The 19,910-nt window shown below is 49.9% G+C and overlaps 1 protein-coding gene across 1 annotated transcript; it reads right to left on the bottom strand.

Annotated features, from left to right (window-relative positions):
• On the bottom strand, positions 1-17,969 carry MGAT3 (beta-1,4-mannosyl-glycoprotein 4-beta-N-acetylglucosaminyltransferase). The gene is made up of 2 exons (XM_042050555.1): positions 17,851-17,969; positions 1-6,744 (listed from the first exon to the last, which is right to left on the bottom strand). Exon 2 carries the CDS (start codon positions 6,741-6,743, stop codon positions 5,235-5,237), a length of 1,509 nt encoding a protein of 502 aa, XP_041906489.1. The 5' UTR covers position 6,744; positions 17,851-17,969; the 3' UTR covers positions 1-5,234.
• Positions 17,970-19,910: the final 1,941 nt, after the last annotated feature.

The raw sequence follows: 19,910 nt of genomic DNA, 5'->3' as shown, positions 1-19,910 counted from the left end.
TTGGTTTCCTTTAATACTTTTAAAATTTTTTTTTATTTTTATTATTATCTCCTCCTTTTAAGCATCCCTTTAAGGGTGAAATGAAATCCAACCATTTACAGAGAAAATGATTTCAGAATGTACATTTGATTTATCCTTAAAAAAAGTTCATTATTACTTACTGTTTATAAATTACAGAGTTGAAAGGAGCTTTGCAGATGCTCTTATTTTTTCTTTTTAGTTTTTGGCAAGTCCACGCATTCTTTTTCCAAAGCAGGGTGTCCTGGAGCCATTCCAGGAGCAACACCAACAGTAGGTCCAGGTAGACCCCAGGCTCAGAAGTGCTGCTGGACCACCTCCAGGATGATGCTGCATCATCATCCACACAGGCAGGAAAAAACAGTGGTTCAAATTCTTAGTCTTAGAGTATTTCAGATCCCTTCTTAATCCATTACCTGTAGTCCCCAAAACTTTAAAATGTCAGTGTATTGCATTAGAAACAGTTCTTCTTTCTTGATGCTGGATCTGAGCTCCTCATGCCACCCCCTTACCCTCCAGCTCCCCTTCCCTTTCCATAACAAGAGTGACTTTGTCCAATGTCTCAGAAATCAGAAAGGAGAGGTTTAGGGAGGGTAGGGAGAACACAATGATGGAGGGATACAGGATCCATTCCCCCACTCACTTTGTTCCTTTCTCGCCAAGGTTAGAGGTCAGTGAGGCCAGGACAAGCCATCCCTTCCCTCTTCACCACCAGTGTTCACTAATGGAACCAGGAGTGACCCTGGGCATGTGTCTTCACAGTGCAGAGGCATAGCAGCCACAGAGATTGCCGGCAGGAGCTGGGACACAGGGCGAGAGCCCCAGGGATACTGAGGAGGGGAAGAGACACCATCCCCATGAGGAAACAGCAAGGCAGGCAGAGGGGAATGAACACCCATTCTGCTCTGACACTCTCCCACATTCCAACTCGGTTTCTTTGTTTACCTGTCACAGAGACACACAGCAGGCTAGCCTGGGCAGCACAACAGCAAACACTTCAGCAGGACACAGGGATCAGACAAAGCAACAGCAGGAGCAGGCTGGAGCATGTCACCCTCCATACCAACCACAGGCACAAAGTCACCGTGTCCTTTCTGTCACTTGGGCGTGGCATTACCCCCCAGACAGGCAAAGGTGTCTAACCTGCCCTACTCCCTCTGCTTTAGCAAGCTCACCTGCTGCAGGTCCACCAAAGCCCATGTCCCCCTTTCACTGGGGGCAAAGGAGGAAAAGGCGCTTTCCAGTCCAAAGCCATGCATGGGCACACAATCTCTTTCTAGGTGGGAAGCACAAAGAAAGACAACAAGACAGACAGAAGTGCAATGCTTGCGTGTGCCACACACTGCTTCACTTCTTCCTGGCCCTCCTTTTTACCAATCTGAAGGTAAAAAAGGTTTTGGGAATGAAAAAGCACAAGGCTGAAGAGGGCTGCAGGAAAAGTATGGTAATGCATTCCCTCCATCCATTGGACAGTTTGGCCCAAGAGAGAGCAGGATTCACTGGCCACTGTCTGTGGGCTCCCACAACCCACAGACACCAGGCTCTGGTAGTCCGATCCCAGTTCCAGCCAGGACAAGGTTCTTGGTCTTTGCCTTCTCAAATCTCAGCACCTGGTTCAGATAAGATGAAGGAGCCTCAGTGCTCACCTCAGAGTCCAGCACTGGGAAACAAGGATCTAACACAAACCTGCCTCCTGCTTTGCCTCTCTCACCACCTCACACACCCAACATACTTTGACTTCCCTCTTGTGGCAGCTGCCTGGAGGGGTGGCTGCCCCACTCGGAGCTGGCTGCAGAGGTCCCAGCAGGCAGCACAGGCAAGGCTGAGCAGAGGGTAAGCCACCACCTTGGAAAATCACTGTGTGAAAGCCAGCTTAGTAGTGTCTGTTCCCTCCAGGGACAAGACGGAAGATTTTTAATGACAAGCACTCTAGCTCCCTAGGGATAATCAACACAGGGTTAGCCAGACAAATTAGACAGAAACATTGACTGGTTTGGCCTTAAGTCAAAAAAATATTTAAACAATTCTTGAGAAAAAGAAACAGTAAAGAATGCATTTCATCTGTAAAGCCCCTTCCTCCCACTACAACAGAAGTCTGGTTTAAATTTAATTTCCTAAGAATAAGGAAGTGAGTAAGTCCAGGAGGCAGGCAGGGCAGAAGTTCTGCAGAAGAGCCCCAGCATTCCTATTCCAGCAACACTTTCTTCTCCAGCCCAAGGGAGCAGAAGGGAGAGGCAAATCAGAGGGAGAAGAAGAGAATGGTGGAGCAAATAATGGAGGAGAGAAGGCAACGGGCTGTACTTCAGGAACTGAGAAGCAGATACTGCAGCCATAGACTTACCAAACTCCCGAGAGACAAGGGCCATACCTCAATTGAAAACATCACTGCTGTGCACTAAAATCCCCAAGGATGGTCATGCACGGGGAAGGGCTGGTATCAGAGGAGAGGCTGCTCCCACTGTGGGAGATAATGAGGTGCAGCCCCAGCAAACATCAACTTTAGCTCCTGCTGAAGTGGGGATCTGGTGCTGCCAAAGTACCCACGCAAAGACTGGCTCATCTTTCTGTTCTGTCTCCAGCAAAGCCTGGCACTGGCCTTGGATTATCATCACTGAGACGAGGCAAAGCCAAAAGGTCAAAGAGCAGACCTCAGGCTCCCTCCCCAGAGTAAAAAAGAGAAATGGCTTCTTCCTTCCATACTTGTCTGCTGCTGAATTGCATGAGCTAACACACCTGCTCTCCTCCAGCTGTCCCTGGGAAAAGCATCTTCCCCTTGTGCTGCATCCTCAGTGCTGTGGCTTTCATCTTGCTTAATACAGGCTCCTTTCTCAGCTGGGACCCCATTTCTCTATAATCTCTCTACACCCAAGACCTCCACACAGTTGCTCAGCACCAGGACCCCATGACTGTGACAGGAGTTCATTCTGCTACATCAAGAAGTCTGCACTTAAAAAAGCTACAACTTCCCTTTGGGAGAAGAGCATTCTGCCTAGCAAAGTTTGTCTGTCCACCCAGTTCCCAAAGGGGCTTCTCCGCCTGTGGGGAAGACACAACAGAACTGAGAACAGTGATTTAAAAAACAAAAAACAATAAAAATAATAACAAAAAAGAGGTTCCTTCAGTTGTTCCAAGCAGGCATTATGGCACACAAGATGTGGAAGGAGCTAAGGTGAACTGCATCTCAATTTGATTAGAAAAGGACATTAATCTTCAATTCTGTTTCAGCCTCAGCCTTATTAGGCAACGAAGTTATTTTCATTGACAATTTTCTCTTCTCTAGAGAGGGGACTAGGAGGGAAAAAGAGAGAGAGACGTAGGTAGGAATGAAGCAAAAGGGTGGCACGTGCTGGACAACACGGGACCATGGAGCCCTGATGGAGTTAAGGGCCATGAAAACCTTCCTGCTTTAGAACAGCTGGCCAGAAGGGCCACACTTCTTTGTGCCAACGCTTTCCTCTTTCTCCTCCTCCACATGATTTCTGCTTGGAACATGAGTCAGTCTTTCCACTGCAAGGCTAAGAGAGCAAGTTCATTATGTTTTTCACCCTCTGCCCACTACGACCCAGGCTCTGGGCACCCTGTCAAGCCATCTGCTTAGGAAGGGTGGTGGTAAGGCTGGAGACAAGAATCTGCCTCCTCAGTGAGCTGAATCAATCCAATGCAACAGCAGATCCTCATTGCTCTTGCCTGGCAAACTGCACAGACACCAGCCCAACCAGCTGCAACTAGTGCCCTCCTCTAATTGCCTCTCCTCTCCATGGTCTTGTCCACACGGCCCAGGCTGCAAATGTGGGCTGCACACACTCTCTGGATTGCACGGTGGTCCCCAAACAGTCTCTCGGCCCCAGGGAGAAACTGCCCATGGCCTGTTTCTTCATGAGCTCACTCACACCCTAAGGGCAGACAGATGGATCCTATGCCTTGACAGGCTTTGTTTTCCCCCAACAATCAGGACTTTGCCCTTCCTCTTCTCCCTTTTATTACCCCATGGTCAGAAGGAATAGTCAGCACATGTAAGCAGCAGCCCTGCTGCAGGCACAGCCTATGGGGCTCTAGAGGCAGCCAGTGAGGCATGCAGCTGTCCCACATGTGTAGCACTGCTGTGCAGAGCCAATGCTCTCCCTGGTCCTCTCCTATGAATTTCCCAACAAGTCATCCATGTCAAGACTGAGATCACAGCTTCTGCAAGCACACACAGCCAAACCCCACTATGTCCTGGGCCGCGGGCCCCCCCCCCCCCCAAATACTGGTAGCAAACACCCAGGTGCACACCAAACCCATGCATGTGAGCACTCATGCACACAAGCAACCATGCACTTGCAGACATACACTCCCACCATCCGAGTGCCCTGCAGCCTATCCCAGCTCCAACAGAAACACGTACTGCAGGCAAGATGCTTTGGCTTCTGCAGGACAAGTCCATGCAGTGTTGCAAGGGCAGGGGAGGAAAATGAGCAGAAAAAACCCTCAAAACCCAGCTTTCTCCTCTGCTTCCTATCTGCCTGCTCCAGGATTGGTGGAGTACTGGGGCAAGATCCAGCCCAGGATAGATGCATTATGCCTGTGCAGGGGACTGCATCTTGGGGAGGATACCTTGGAAGCAAAGGATTTCCCCAAAATACCCTTTGAATATAGAGGTATACAAAAAACCCCACAAAAAACAGCATACTGAGATGCTTTTGCACATTCACTCATCCAAAAAATGCCAATGACACACATCTGCACAAGCAACCACTCAGAAGAGTTTGTGCCTGCTGACTCACATGCTCACTGAATAGCCCAGGCTTGCATCTATGCTTGCTCCAATCCACAGAGGATGAGGGTGGATGGGAACAGCTGCCCTCTCTCCCCATGGGACCCTCCCAGCCTCCCCCAGGGGAAAATCTGCCAGCTGGCTGCAGAGATTCTCTCCAGCCAGCAGGAGAGGTTCAGAAGATACAAGAAAGTCTTTATGCTACTACAGAACAGGTCCCCAGCACCTCTTCCTCCTGTCCAGGCCTCCCTTCATGTGACTGAGGAATTTGGGTTCCCAGGCATCACCCTGGGATGAAGGGAAGAAGAACAGGAAGTGAGGGAGGGCAGAGACCCCAGAAAAATAGCACACCCTGCCCATAAACAAAAGAAACAAAAGAAGAAAAGGAACAGATGAAAACACCCAACTCTTTCCCTTTGTTGTGAAGTTCTGATTTCCCACCCAAGCCTGAGCCTTGGTGGCCTCACCCAGTACCCTCCGCCTTTCGGTAGGGGTTCTCCAGCAAGTAGCGGAACCGCTGGTAGTTCTTGAGCAGGTACTTGGGAGCATACATCTGCTCCTTGGGGTCGGCAGGAGGATACTCCTGCATAGTACCATCAAACCAGCCACCAGTCCGGATCAGCTCCCGGATATAATTGAGGTCTCGTTTATCCTCATAGTCACCCCAGCGGGGGAAGTCCCCATTCTGGGCTGACACCAGTTTGAAGTAGATCCCCTCTGGGGTGAAACACCAGGAGCAGTGCCAGCCAGCAAAGTGGAGGGGGCTGCCCAGTGACCACTGCACCAGGATGTGTCCTGTGCTGTTCTCATACTGCCGAAACCCAGGCATGGTGTAGTACTCACGGCGTCGCAAACGTATCCCATCGTTAGCATAGACAGCCTGGAGCATCCCCATGGTGCAGCCTGAGACCACCTCCAAGGTGCCCGGCTGCTTCCAGAAGAAGCCATAGAGCGACTTGCGCATGTGAAAGGCGAAGGGCTCCGTCCAGCCATCGTAGAGCTTGAGGAAGAGCACGCCATCGCGGGCTGGGATCTCATCAGCATCATCAATGATGAAGACATCGTCTGGGCGCAGGTTGCGCAGGCGGGAGATGCCGTCCCGGGTGAGGAAGGTACGCAGGTAATCGTCAGCAATCCAGCCGTCCTGGCGGCCGCCAGGGGGAAAGTGGTCCAGGAAGACGTAGAGCACCTTGTGGCGGATGTAGTCGAAGGAGCCGTTGAGGAGCATCTCGCGGAACTTGAGGGGCCGCGGCTCTCCGTAGGCTGTGAAGTTGGACTCGCACACCACGAAAGCATCCACCACGTCTCCCAGCTCATGGAAGCGGACATCCAGCAGGTCAAACTCATGGTTGACGTTGATAGCATTGATGACCCGCCGGGGGATCTCCCGCGGCACGAGGCGGTCCTTGGTGGGCAGGTTGGAGTACTGGACCACGGTGGGGACCCCGCAGCTGGGGCCGTGCCAGCCCGGCAGACACACACACTCCACCCACTTGCGCCGCTTGGTTCCGCTGGCGCTCAGCGGCTTCCGAGCCGGCCGCCCCGAGGCTGCGCCATCCGCTCGCTCCTCCTGCCGACCTCCCACGGGTGGCTTCTCCAACACCTTGGTGCCTGGCTTAAAGCAAACGCCACCGGCTTTGGTACGGACAAAGTATTCCATTGAGTCTTCTGGCAGGACGAACTCAACCTTGTGCAGCTCTTCGCTGGCTCTGCTGGGAGGCAGGGGCTGGAGCAAGGGGGAGTGGGAGTACAGGGGTGTGCGGAGGAACTCTGCACCCCCTGGCTCAGGGCTGACCTGAGGCGTGACGGGGGCATTGTTCCAGAAGAAGCTGGAGACGAGGTTGGGACTAAGCGAAGCCAGCTCCCTGGGGAAGGTGACATAGGAAAGGGCCTTGAGGAAGTGCAAGAAGGAGATGAGGCAGAGACCAGCCATGCAGAGAGTCAGAAAGAGTTTATGGCGTCTCATCTTCATCCTGTGGAAGAGCCACGAAAAGGAAAGTCACATTCAATAGTTACTGAGGTGCAAAAGTTTACCACCATTAGAAAAACAGGCTGGGGAAGGCAGGAATGCTGGTTCAAATTCAGCATTCATTTAGAGACTTGACTCCCAAGAACTACACCCCCACCCCCTGCCATCTTCAGTGAGCCTTTTGCTTCAGCTGGGTTACACCAAGCTGAACTTCTAGATCAGTCTCATAAATCCACAAAGACAAGAAAGGCACTGGCAACAGGGTAGAAAGACAGGAAATCCAGAATAACAGGAATTCATGATCTAGTGAACTCACCACACTTGGCAGATTTGTCCCTATTCACTGATGGGAATTAAATGAATGTAAACCTCCTCAGAGGTGCATCACCAGAGAGGTGGGAGAAAATGAAGAGAGCCAAGAGCAGGAAGGGTGAGAGAACTGGGGGGGGGGGGGGCATGGCTGAAACATGACCGGTGCAAGAGAGGCAGTTTTAAAGGACCAAGATCATTAGTCAGACTACCAGAGGCAGCCTACACTCTCCAAATCCTTTCAGTGTTTGTTCAACACACACCCTAAAAAACCACCCTTGTTCTCAGGAAATACTACCCAAGTTCACATGGGGGACAGGAAAACAACAATAAAATTAAGATCCTGTCACATTTATTCTTCTCCCACCTGTGATTCTCAAGTCCTCTATATCTCCATATGTTGCCTTTTGCTTTTCATTTTCTGCGGACCAGATGCTGAGGTTTTTCTGCATCTGGATCAAGCTGACAAAAATAAATGCCTAGCTGTCTCTGCCGGTAATACTGTGCCATCATGATGGATCCATGTCAGGCCAGGAAGAAGCCAGTGGTGCAGAGCCCTTCCCTCCAAACAACATGAAATATCGCCTTCCTCCTCCCCTCCTCCAGCCCAGGCAGGGAACACAGAGCTGCTGTCAGGCAGAGGAGTGACTGAAGAATACAATTCAGAAAAAGGACCAAAAAAAAAAAAAGAAAAAAGAAAAAAAAAAAAAACAACCCCCTAATCTCACACAATACTCCACCAAGGAAAAGTAGAAAAGACGTTCGCCATCTGCTGTGTAGGGAAAGGCAAGTTGGGGCGAAAATAGGTACGGGAAAAAGGTCATCCTAAAGTCCTTTTCAAGGCAGAGGCTGTCCCAGAGCATAACACCCTTCCTGCAGTGACAGACAAAGAGGCAGAGATCCCCATGCATGCGATACATACCACTTCATCCCCCCTACCTGCTCCATTTTGGTGGCTCTCTCCCTGGTGCAGTCTCCCTGCCAGGGCCAAAGTTCCTGAGAGGCACCATCACTTAAAAGCTTCCACCTGGCACACGGTGGTGCCAGCAACACCTTCCCCGGAGGCAGTCCCTGCTCCTGGGGCTCACGGGGGAGCTGCCCCACACATGGCTGTCCCAAGGGCTCCTCAAGGCTGACACATGGGGGCAGAAGGAAGAAGAACCCAACCTGCTCTCACCACTTCACAGGGCATTAGGTAAAGTACAGCAAGGCATGTTTACTGATTAACTTAAGGAGAATTTCATACTAATGTGAAAAGCCATAAAGCATTTAGACAGATGGCAACCACCCAAAGGAAAACATATCTGGCTCTCCACAGATGGCTCTGACATGGACTCTGGGAGAGGGGTCGTCCACAGTTGTACCTTACAGCTCAGCAATAGCATTTCCGGACACTTGGCAGTCACTTTTTTTAGTAGAAGTCACCATCCACTGACATTGTCCCCAGCGCTCGGGTGGCAGGCCAAGGAGCCCCAGATTAAGCTCTGACTGAAGGACTGCAAGCCTGAAGCTGGTGGAAAAATTACAGCATGGCCATGGGAGGGGAAAATATTGAAAGAAAAATAAACAAGGAAAAAGGAGAGAGAGCTTGATTCTATTGGTTAATGTTTAGTAGGTGTTTTGATATACTTTGCCACGACACAAGTCGGCAGCAGGGCACGGTGCTGGCTCTGGGTGCCACTGGGAGACCATCTTGTTGGGCAGGTGGAAAGGGAGGAAATGGTGGCTCTCCTCAGGGGGCTACGCTAGGGCAGACCCTCAACTCCAGCACCCATCCACCACAGCTCCACAGCCCGACTTCACACGCCTGGTCACAGCCCAGCTAGTGGGAGGTCACCTTTGTGGTGGGCCCAGGCATGATGGGGCTGGATATTCTGTTAAAAGTCATAAAGGATCATCTGGGGGCTTGCTGTCAAGCTTTCTCCATGGGGCAAAACAAGAGACTGCAGAAAACCCCATGAGCATCTCATTGTATCCATGATATATTTTCTTCCTTAAGGCTCTGTTAATGTCTTGCAGAAGCAGCAAGATCATTTGTAAGGTAGAGGAATACTCAGTGCCTTTTCCTTGCACATCACCAGTTTTTACTCTGTCTTGAAGTGTGGGGAAGAGAAGAGCACAAGGAAGCCAAACCCCCACTAAATTAGCAGGAACTGGCTGTCAGGAGAAAGTGTCCCTCACTGGTAAATGGGTATAGCTTTCTCCAGTCGGGTGCCTGGTGACTTCTCCAAGGCAATACTTCCAGACACCAGGCTGCTCTCTAAGACACTGAAACCTGGGCAAAATGAACAGCTGAGCTGCTCCAAATCACCAGCTGCCAGGAAATGCTGGTTTCACTCTAGCTCCTACAGGACACACAAATGCAGGGCAGCCAGCTTCCTCTGGGCCAGCCCAGGGCTGAAGGCAAGTGCTGAAGGAATCACACAAAGGCACATCATCTTTGTCTCAGATGGCCTCGATGCTCTGCATGCCACGGTAAATTCCCCAGACAAAAAGCCGTAACTCTTGACGTGCAACAAACTGCTCCACTTTCTGAGATGTAGTGTGCCATGTCAACATAGGAGGACACATGGTTTTAGGAAGCATTGCATATTTTCCTCACTTGACATTTGCATACATCAGTATCTGTCAGGCTCAGCATGTGGCTCTGCAGCTCTTCACCCACGGGCACAACGAGCTCTGCCTCCGTTCCTGCTCAGGGCTGGTGTGCACAGCCCTCCCCGGCAAGCTGGCCCTGCAGTACCCTCTGCTGTTCTGCTGCTGACATGGCCCAGGAGGCAATTTTCACTGCTCAGCTGGCTTTGTTAGGGAGTGGGAACACAAACCCATTTCCTAACCCCTCCTGGAAGAGGGGAAGCAAAGAAGAAAGGTGTGTCCTTTTCAAAATCTCTTCCCTGGGAACCACCTTCATTCTCACATGCCAGGGATTCTTCTGCCAGGGTGTGGAGAACACTCACGCACCCCTGGGTGAGCCAAGATGCTAAATACCATCAGTCATGTATCTGTTCCCATATCCTCTGATCAGCCTGCAGTGAAAGACATGTCTGATGGCAGCTAGTTGGAGACAAAGGCCAGCAAGGGAGGATTACCCACTCTCCCTATCCAAAACATTAACATGTGGTGGAAATGGGAAAGGAGGTACCTTGCCTGAGGGAGACATCTAAGTTTGTCACAGAAGAGACCAGCTGCTCCAACACAAAGCAGCCATCAGTGACCAGGAACACAGAAAACAGCAAGAAGAGGTATTTCCCTTCTGACAATTTTGACTGAGGAAGGCAAGAAAAAGTCAGCTTTATCTCCAGGAGAGTGATCAAGTTGCTGTCAGGTTTAAAACAGCAGCAAGAAAAGCTTTAATGTTCAAGTAGAAGAAAAAGCCTGAAGTGGTATGGACAGTCAGCTCCATTAAGACAAGCTCTTTAGGGAACGCATAGTTATAAACCACTTTAGCAACACTCAGTCCTGTAAAGACAAGCTGGAAGCTTCTTTTTGTAAGGGATCCCTTTGATATTTCCTTGCTTGAAGTTCTGTCTCTACCATGCAGGGGAAGGGCTTTCAGAAAAGGAGGAAAGCCAGAAGTGTTATGCACATGAGTTATCCCCAGGCACCTCTTACCATTTTAGTGACCAGTTGATTTATACCATCCTGAAATAATATACCTATTTTTCAAGAAGCCAGAGAGCAAGATATGCACTGATAAGAGCTGGCAGTTCACCAGCCTCAATGTTCTCTTCTGGAGAACACTGGCAAGAGGCCACACAACAGGCTGCTGGATACAGGCTACCCTGTCTTGTTAGGGCATGGGACCCAAGACTCCTTAGACCTCTCCCATGGTTACAGGGAAAAAGCAGCTGTGGAGAACAAGTCAGAGCAGAAGCTTCTGGTTCTCCCCTGATACCAAAATGCTCATCTCCTCTGCTTAAAGTTATCCCTTAACACCCATGCAGAAACATATTTGCAGATCACTCGGACACTTCAACACAAAGCAACAATTCAAATTAGAATTGCTTTCGCATGGCAGATTAAAACCCAGTATGACTTCCATCCCCCACTCCACACTGAAAGCCCAACTCTCTCATTGCTCCAGCTAGAGACAAATGGAGCAGGCTCCACTAGGTTCTACCTGGCATCCCCAAGCGCAGGAACCACAGCAGGCATCAGAGCCACAGTACCTCTAAACTCTCTAAAAATCTCAAGTTACTTTTGTCCTGCAAACATCCACAGGAGGAGAAACCATAAAACTTAGTATTTGTCAACAGTTAAAACAAGCTCAGGGACAGCAGGACTGTGCTTTGCTTAAGGGTAGGAAAAGAAGATTATCCTACATTGCAGGAAAATCTGAGAGAAGCAGGACGTACCAGAAGGCAGCGAGGGCTCAGCATCTCTCTCACATGAAGGATGCCACGGTGTTTTTGGGGACTGCAAGCTACAAGGACATCAGCAAGAAGCTCTGGCAGTCACAGCACAAGGTGCTTTGAATGTAAGCAGGTCCATATCGGCTTCCCTTCAAGTTCCAAGGACAGAATACAACATTCTTCCGTGTCCTTCATCAAGAGCTGCTGCCCACAGCACTAATGCAAAACAGCAATACCTCACACTCCGTGTTTCCTTTGCAGCCTCAAGGCATCTGACCACAAGGTGCCACTGACTTGCTGCCAGCCCAAACAGCTGGACTGAGCCATCCAGCAGAGTCACTCTCCAAGCAAGGTCAGGTTGAGGGAGAGCAAGGCTCTGTCCCAAGCACCTTCCCTCCATTTCTGCAGGGAGGTAAGAAGAGTGGTAAGGTAACCACTCAAGAGCACGCCACCATAACTTCCATTTGCCTCCCAGAGCTGCCGCCATCCACGCACCAGTAACAGGTCTCATCAAGTCAGAAAGAAAACTGGACTGAGGAAAAAAGATAGCTAAAGGCTGAATCTACACAAAACTAAGGTGAGGTTGGCCAGGGAAGGGTGACAGCACAGCACAAAGAAAGGCACTACGTTCCCCTTCCCAGGAAGACAGGCACAGGATGTACATGTTAACCACAAGCCTCCAGATTGTGTGCAAGACCTTGTTAAGTCTCAACAGACCTGCAGCATCTACAGTCAAAACCCAAACAAACCAGGTGTCTCTTTTGTGCATTCTTCTAGGAGACCCAAGTGCCCCACAGCAGCAGCTACTATCTGCTGCACACAGAAACTAAGATGAATGCAACACAAAGCCTCCAGCTTTTTCAGCGCTGTGGCTGCTCACATCTTCACCTCTGCAAGCACAGTACCTCCAGACTCCACACCTTTCATGGGCTTTCACTGTTTCACCGTTCTCCCAAGTGTCTTGTCCTGCTCTTCAGTGGACTAAGCCTTGGTTATTTTAGATGCCACACCTCCAGTCGCAGCGACACAGCTGCACACTGTCAGACAAAGCAGCTCTTAACCCTCTCTACAGAACACATGGCACCTGGAGATAAAGTGGTCTTTGTTGACAGGATTTTGTCTCAAGACTCATCTTCCAGAAGTCAGCAGAACAGACCAGCACCTGAAGACCTTCAGAGTCCATTATAAAACCTTCCACTCAAACAGACTGTTCTTACTGTAGCTACCATATTACTAATAGCAGCATAATGATATAATTCCCCAACCCCCAGTTTAAAAGAAGATCTCAGAGAAGACTAGAAAACTCTAGTGAAATCCAGTAATGGCCTAAAGACACCAATTTAATTTTATCCAAGAAGTACTTGAACGTCACAAGGGTGCAGTACTGCATGCTAAAGGAAACTAAGCTGGATTTCCAACTCCACTGGAATCTATCAAATATTCTTCTCAGTATCCTTCAGATATGCTGGGCTCCCTTGTAGCTAATCTCCTCTCTCCAGTTAAATCCAGTCTCACCATAGGAATTTCCACAGCTTCAGAGATGCTTCTGCACACTCTAATCCTTCACAGGCTCTCAGAAGGCGCACCTTTAATTTCTCAGTGTCACTAGTCTAAGTGCTCTTTCCGCTAAAGGAGAAGAGGCAGCTCTCTCCCTTGCTTCTGCCTGATATCCTGGAAGGATACTCTTCCTCAACCCTGCTTATTGCCTCCTCAAAACATCTGGTTCCACGAAGTCTGTGTGATGGCCCTGGAGATTGCGTCACCACTTGGCTCCAAGGTTGGGCCTCTCTGGACATCAGAGGGTGAGCTGAGGCATTGCTCATTGCACTCACCCAGGATGCAAGGCCCTTCTCCCAGACAAACACGGGACTGCTGCTGCTCCAGCAGCACAGCAGTCAGTCACTGCAAAACGGAGCTGGTTAGGACTTCTGCTTATTGATTTTGGTATCTTACAGGGAAGGAATGCTCCATCATGAGGAATAGGAAAGAGAAAAGGGACAACACTACACAAAAAAGCAACTTACGTCTTCAGACAGACCGTGGGGTAATCAAAGAAATATGCAAGATCTCCCTGCTAGTCTTGATGCCTTGCAGAGAGTGACAGGTCAAAAGCATGTTGTCCCAGGACAAAATCAAATCATGCTTCTAGAGATTTCAAGTAAGGCATGTGACAACACAGGCTGTTGTGTCAGAGGTTCTCCCCCCTCCCTCACCACCATCACAGCTTACCCATCCCTCAGTTGTCAGTTGTATGAACTCAAGTTGTCAATCACATGAAAGTCTGCTTTTACAGCCATATCAGCAGCAGATCTAACTGGGTTAAAAATAAAGTTGAAGAAAATGCCTAGGCATGGGAACAAGCAGCTGACCAGCAGAAACTTTCAAATTATTTCACCAGTTCACTTCTGATCAGAACATGTAGATGTAGATACATCCTCAGACACTCAAAATTACAGGACTGTAGGCACTGTTCATCTAACCAAATCTCCAACAAGGTGCCCTTTCAACCACCATAAGCTCACAAATTCTTCCCAGCAGCATCAGAGAAGGAGCACATCTCAAGGAGGCAACTGGAAGAACCAGCAGCAGCAGGTAACTGCTTCCAGTGCAGATCCTGGCAGGCACTCCATGTAGGCCAAGCAAGTGGAGTACAAGCCACAAATCCTGAGAACAGCTCCAAGATGAACAGTCCAGATTATCCTCAGGCCTGCGGGTCCACGGGTGAAGAGCACGTGGCAGACACGCCAGATGAGGCACACAAACCCTGTGCAAAGGAAGCAGGAGAATCCCTGGGACTGCGTGACAGCCCAAGCAACAGGGAGATGCAGGTTGTGCAGCTCAGAGGAAGGTGAAGTGGGTGCCCTGTGGGCCTGGAGCAAGGCACTTAAAAGAGGAAGGAGGCAAGAAACACTTGATGCCATGGTGATGGGTGAAGTGCACAGACCCACGCAGGCAGGAGAAACCACGTTAACTCCAGCTATTTTTGAAGCGGGTGGCAGTTGTTTGTGCACGCCCAGGATAAAAGCTCTCCAAGATGGATTGAGGAGGGGCATAATTAAGCCCCAGGAAGACAATAAACAAAGCAAGGCCATGGAATAGCAGCAAGATCCTAGCGGCCAGGAGAAGAGCTGGCCCTCCATCCCCACCCTCTTCCCTCCCCCATCCATCACCAACTACTTGGGGTTTGGCAGTGTGCTCACTTTCCCACAGTAGCCGATCTATTACTGTTTGGAAGAGCCTCTTCCTTCCCCTCCTCCCCTCCTTTTCAGGCCACAGGGGTCCTGCTTGGCAGCCCCCGGATCCCCCTCTACTCTGAATATCTGGTGACCAGCCAATCCCATGCAAAGAGCATTAACCCCTCTTCACCAGGAACAGCCGGAGAAACCTGACTCCATGCTGAGAGGTTTCTCCAGGGTGTCTCTCCCTCCTCTCCTCCCCTTCCCCAACCCCCCGCTGCTCATTCTCCAGCCTTTTTTCCCCCCCTTTCCTTTCATTTCTCAAAAACTAACTCCAGCCCAGGGAGTAGTCACATCTTTCTGAGAATGTTACACAAGCCCATGGGAATTTTTCTTGGACCATGAACAGACCCTTATTTATTTGTCTCTTCTGCCTTTGTTCTTCATTTCCTCTTTCAAGACTTAGGCAAGACCTCAACACAGTGCTGCCTGGATCCCCTGCTGCCACTTCACTTTGTTATTATTTTCAGAAAGAAAGTGCTGATAGGCAGAGAGCTCTTCAATGCCTTGCCCCAAGGCAGGAGTAAGTCAGCCCAGACTCCCACCTCTGGGGTGGACAAAGGGCATGAGCTCAGGGGCTCTGGCTTGCAGAGAAAACCCCCTGCTTATGTTATCCTTCTAACTGCAGCATCACAGCCCCTCAGATTAAATCCCCACGAATCAATTCTGCAGGCACGGCTCTATGCCGGTAACAGGCATATGGTGCCATGAAAAGGGGCAGTTTCCCAGAATGAAATCAAAAGCCTCCTAATGCACTTAACTCAGGGTCACATAAATCTCTCTTCTGCCTCCCACAGACAACTGGACCTTGTTTACAGGCATTGCAGCAGGCCTGGGTCTCAACAATATGTTTACTACTTCTGCGCAAACATTCCCTTTCACTAAGCAAAACAGTACCCTGATCTTTAGAATTATCTGAGCAGAAACAACTGGGAGCAGGTCTGTGGGGAAAGAGGGAGAAAGTCTGTGTTCATCACCGAAATCAAATGCCATCCCACACATCACACAGACTTTGTGAAGACAAGTGGTCCCCTTCTTGCTTTAGGTTGCATTATTTCTTGAGCAGAATGAGGAGGAATTTTGTTTTTAACCAGTTGCTGATGCCCCTGACAAGAGGCAAAACCATTTGATGAAAGAATGGGGTTTTTTTCAGGCTGAAGAGCCCAAGAAGCAGGCCAGGGCAAGGTGGGACAGCACAGCTTGTCCAGGGAATATACAGTGATTGTCTGTTCAACTCTGCCCCAAATACAAAAGCCGTAAGTGGAAACTGCAAATAAAAACAGGGAAGCTGAGCATTTCTGCTCAACTGTACAACAGACAGAGCAGTTTACTACCACAATCACTTGATTACAGGCCAGGTTTCTTTCCTTCTCCACCCTCAGCCATTTTCCTCCCCTTTCAGGTCTTCAGTAACACAAACATTTACATTGAACTGTATTTCTGAGAAGTCAGCTGCCACAAAGAGGTCAAAAAGGAAGGAAAGGAGAAAGATAGAACGAATGTGTAAGCACATTATGAAAATTGGTATTGAACATGAAGGATGTGTAGTGCAGGAGGGGAGCTGTGGTCACGCTGAAGTCAACAGGATAAGCAGGGCAGAAGCAGGATGGCCCACCTGTGTGGTACAGCAACGTGATGCAGTGAGGCACAGGGACAAAGGGCATTAGGCTCATACATAGCTGGGCTACCCAGCTCATCTTCATGATGTTCCACTGCTGCAAGAGCCTGTGACAAACTACCCCAGACTCCCTCTGCCCTCCGTTGGTTTCTCTTCAGGGTTTGATCACTGAGAAGTGATGAGAATTTCAGCTGCACAGTTTGCTACTCAACCACCAGATCTATCCAGTGCTCAGGTCCTGATGATCTTATGTAAAGTCCAATGGACATGTCATGACAAATCTAAAAAACACTTTGGCGAGACAAGATGAGCCTTTGAAAGAAAAAAAATGCTTTCATGCATCTAAATATTTTAGAGAACAGTGCAGAAGATCCCTGCCCCCAACCCACAACACAGCACTGAAATTGAGTCAGGGACCAAATCCAAGCACCAGATTCACTGTCTCCAGCTTGACACAGTCTCTCGAGTACAAAGACAAGGCTCTGAACTCAGGAACCTCTCGCACAGTCCCAAGCCAGGGAGATGCTCAGCAGTATCACACACCTGAGTGATGCAGAAACCAGAACTGCATTTTCAAGGCAGTTCAGCTGCACAGAGCCATATGTAAACAAACACGGGAAGAAAGGAAGCCCACAGGACATCCTCATCACTAAGTGATAGACTCTGGATGCCTGACAAACTCCCCTTCCCTCCCCCCTCTCCCCCCCAGTGCTCACGGGAAGTGAGAAGACTCTGTTCCAGAGCACAACTGCACTATAAATAATTCAAGAGACTGCTAAATTATGCAAAAGCTATCCCATCGTCCCCCCCGGCCAAGCTGAATGCAGGTGTGGTCAACCCTTCCTCCAGAAGTTGCTGCTAGATAGGGATTCTGAGGCCACAGAGGCTTTGTGCCAATAGCACATATCTGAGAGCACATCGGCCACTTGCTCACAGCCAGGCCTGCACCGAGCCACAGCACGACAGGAGGTATTTGGGGACACAGGGCTGATGGGGAAACAGCAGCTCCTTTAACCCACCTCTTCTCCAGAGACCTCACATGGTCCCACGAGCAAATGTAGAAAATCATGTCCCTTTCAAGCAAGGCTGCTCAGTCAGTCTTGCCTCCATAGATCGGATTAGCTGGCAAAAGCTGCAGCTGGACAGCACTGGCACAGCAAGGCAGGGAAGAAAGGACTGCTGGAGCAGGTGGGAAGGAGAAAAGGGAACAAAAAAAAAAACTCTGGAGCAGTAAAGAAGGAACAGTTTTGCTAGCACAAATAATGCACAGGGAAGGCTGAGCTAAAAGCAGAAAGAAATACGGTCTGCTCTGCTGCCCCAATCTTCTGCCTTCGGGAGATCCTGCTTCCCTGAATATCAGGGCTTCCAAAGTTTCCCTTGGAAATGGGGTCATTAAGCAACGGAGTGCAGCTCACACTGATCACTCCAGGGCATCGCTCTCCTCATTTACCCTGCCCTTTGCTCTGCCTCAGAGCCAGCCCTCACGCTACAAGCTCCATGAAAACACAACTTCCTCACACACAACTTCCTCACACACAGTGAGCACCATGCACGCTCAGCCCCTACACAGACAAATCAGTCTTCCAAAACCCTACCTTTCCTAGCTGCTGCAGCCTCCAAGATCTGTCCGTGCCCAACATGCTCAGCCTGCACAGGCCTCCATCCTCCTCCTTTTCCCTGCTGCCCAGCTAGAGGTATTTGTGTTAGAGGAAGGAACTGAAAGCACTAGCGTAGCCCTCTTCAGCCTCAGCACAACCCACTTAAAATCTCAGGGCTCTAGCTTACCTTCCCCTTCTTTCTTAAAGGGCTCAGCATCTAGGAGAGAGACTCCCTTTCAAGACTCTTTTCCATGCTCTCTCCCTGGCTTTCTGTTCAGTTCCAGTATCTGCACGCCAGAACAGGGGATCCCAAGGCAGATAGAGCTGGCGTAGCAGATAGCTGCACTTAGATCACAGGTTTCACAGCTGCGAAGCCGCTATGCAGCGGGGCTGATTTGCATTAGTCTTTCAGGTGTGCTCCAAATCTGCTTGCTGCAGCTTTGCCATCATGCAAGAGACACGCAGCAATAGCCCAGGATAAAAATTACCCCAAAGCCTTGAAGAGAGCATGTTTGATTTGGAGTTTGATTCTGCCTGCTAGCCCTAGCCCAGCCTGTATGGATTTATACACCGAGGGGAAAACGACACTGAGGGAAGGGCAGCAGGGAGCTGGGATTATAGATTAGGCAGCAGATCAAGAAGGAGGCGATATCTGTGGTGACAAGAGCTGCAGAACCCAAGCAATGACTAGAAAGTTATTGATAACCCCTGGCTCAGCACCCACACCCAGCTGTTCTCCCAGATTTCTGAGAGAGCCAGCAGCAAAGCGAGTACAGGAAGCGTGGCACTTTGGTTGCTGCTCTCCTGACGAGCCCCTGTGTTTGCCCCTGGGCACGGCACAGCCTTGCTCCATGCCTCAGTTTCCCTGTGTGGGAAATGTGAGAGACTTTTCTACTCTGGGTAAGGGCTTACCTAATTAAAAGAAGCTTAATAGGTTGCTTCAAGGTCCTTGGAGAGAAATTCTGTCAAAATGAAAGAAACAGATGATCCTCAGAAAGAGGAGAAGCCCTCTCTGCTTTTCTCCCTTCCAGTCAGCCACATCCACCTCTCCTCACCTTTCCTCCTGCTTGCAATTTGTGCATTACAAGCTGAAAAAGACTGCTGGCAAAGCTCAGTGTGGTCATACCCCACAGCCACAGCTGATGTTTTGGAAAAAGCCTATTTAGACACAGACATGGGCACTCCCCTAGGTGGGGAAACAAGGAACCTTAGCAGAGGTCATCAAGCTGCCTATTCAGCTAGGGAGGTTATCTTGGTACAAAAGGCCAAGGCCCCAATAGCAAGCAGCTCACATAACTTTTGCTGTCCTAAAGCAGGGAATAATCACTTCCAAAATCACAATTCTAGAACAAGCCCTTGTTTTTTGTAAGGCAGCCAGCTCCCTTCATGCTGCTTCTTCCCTCAGCCTGCCTGATGAAAGCTCGAAATGCAGTGCTGCACTCCCTTTCACATATTGGCTCTACCGGGCAAGTTTCTGAGCACAAAAATACACCCACCCTGATACAGGTGTTCAGGGGTCTGAAGAGCAGGAGGTACCTGTTGTACTTTAAGAAGAGCTTTGGGAAGTAAAGGGTCTGCATGTCAAGGTACACAAAGAAGTCAGAAAAAGAAGGTAAAGAAATCATGTTTCTGCCTTCCTGAGATATGCAGCTGGAGTTTATTCCACAGGGAAGCAGGCACAGAGTGCTTCTGTAAATCCTACACCACTGCTCCAGCACACAGCATTTCTCTTCACCTTACCCTGGAGAAGGGGGAACTCACCAGCTCTGTGACAGCAACTCTGCCCTGACCCCCGGGATAAGCAGCGGGTCCTGGCACCCCACCCAGCACTGCTGCTGTGGCACAGCCCAGTCCTTACAAGACGCTCACCTAATGCTATCAAAGCGCCCCAAACCTGACCCAAAGGCGCCCGCAGTGCCAGCCTTGGCCCCTCCATGCAGCTGTGTTATGGCTCCTCAAGGCCAGCCTGCATCACTGACCCAACAGCACAGTCCACATGTGCAGATACCTCACCACCTTTCCAAGAACATCCAGGATGGGGAACAGCAGGCATTCCT

Source organism: Corvus kubaryi, unplaced genomic scaffold (genome assembly GCF_017639235.1).
Source record: "Corvus kubaryi isolate FWS band 111438036 unplaced genomic scaffold, C.kubaryi_AGA036_p1.0 74, whole genome shotgun sequence".
Taxonomy (NCBI): Eukaryota; Metazoa; Chordata; class Aves; order Passeriformes; family Corvidae; genus Corvus; species Corvus kubaryi.
Note: the sequence above shows the minus strand (reverse complement) of the source record. Positions and strands in the feature narration are given on the sequence as shown.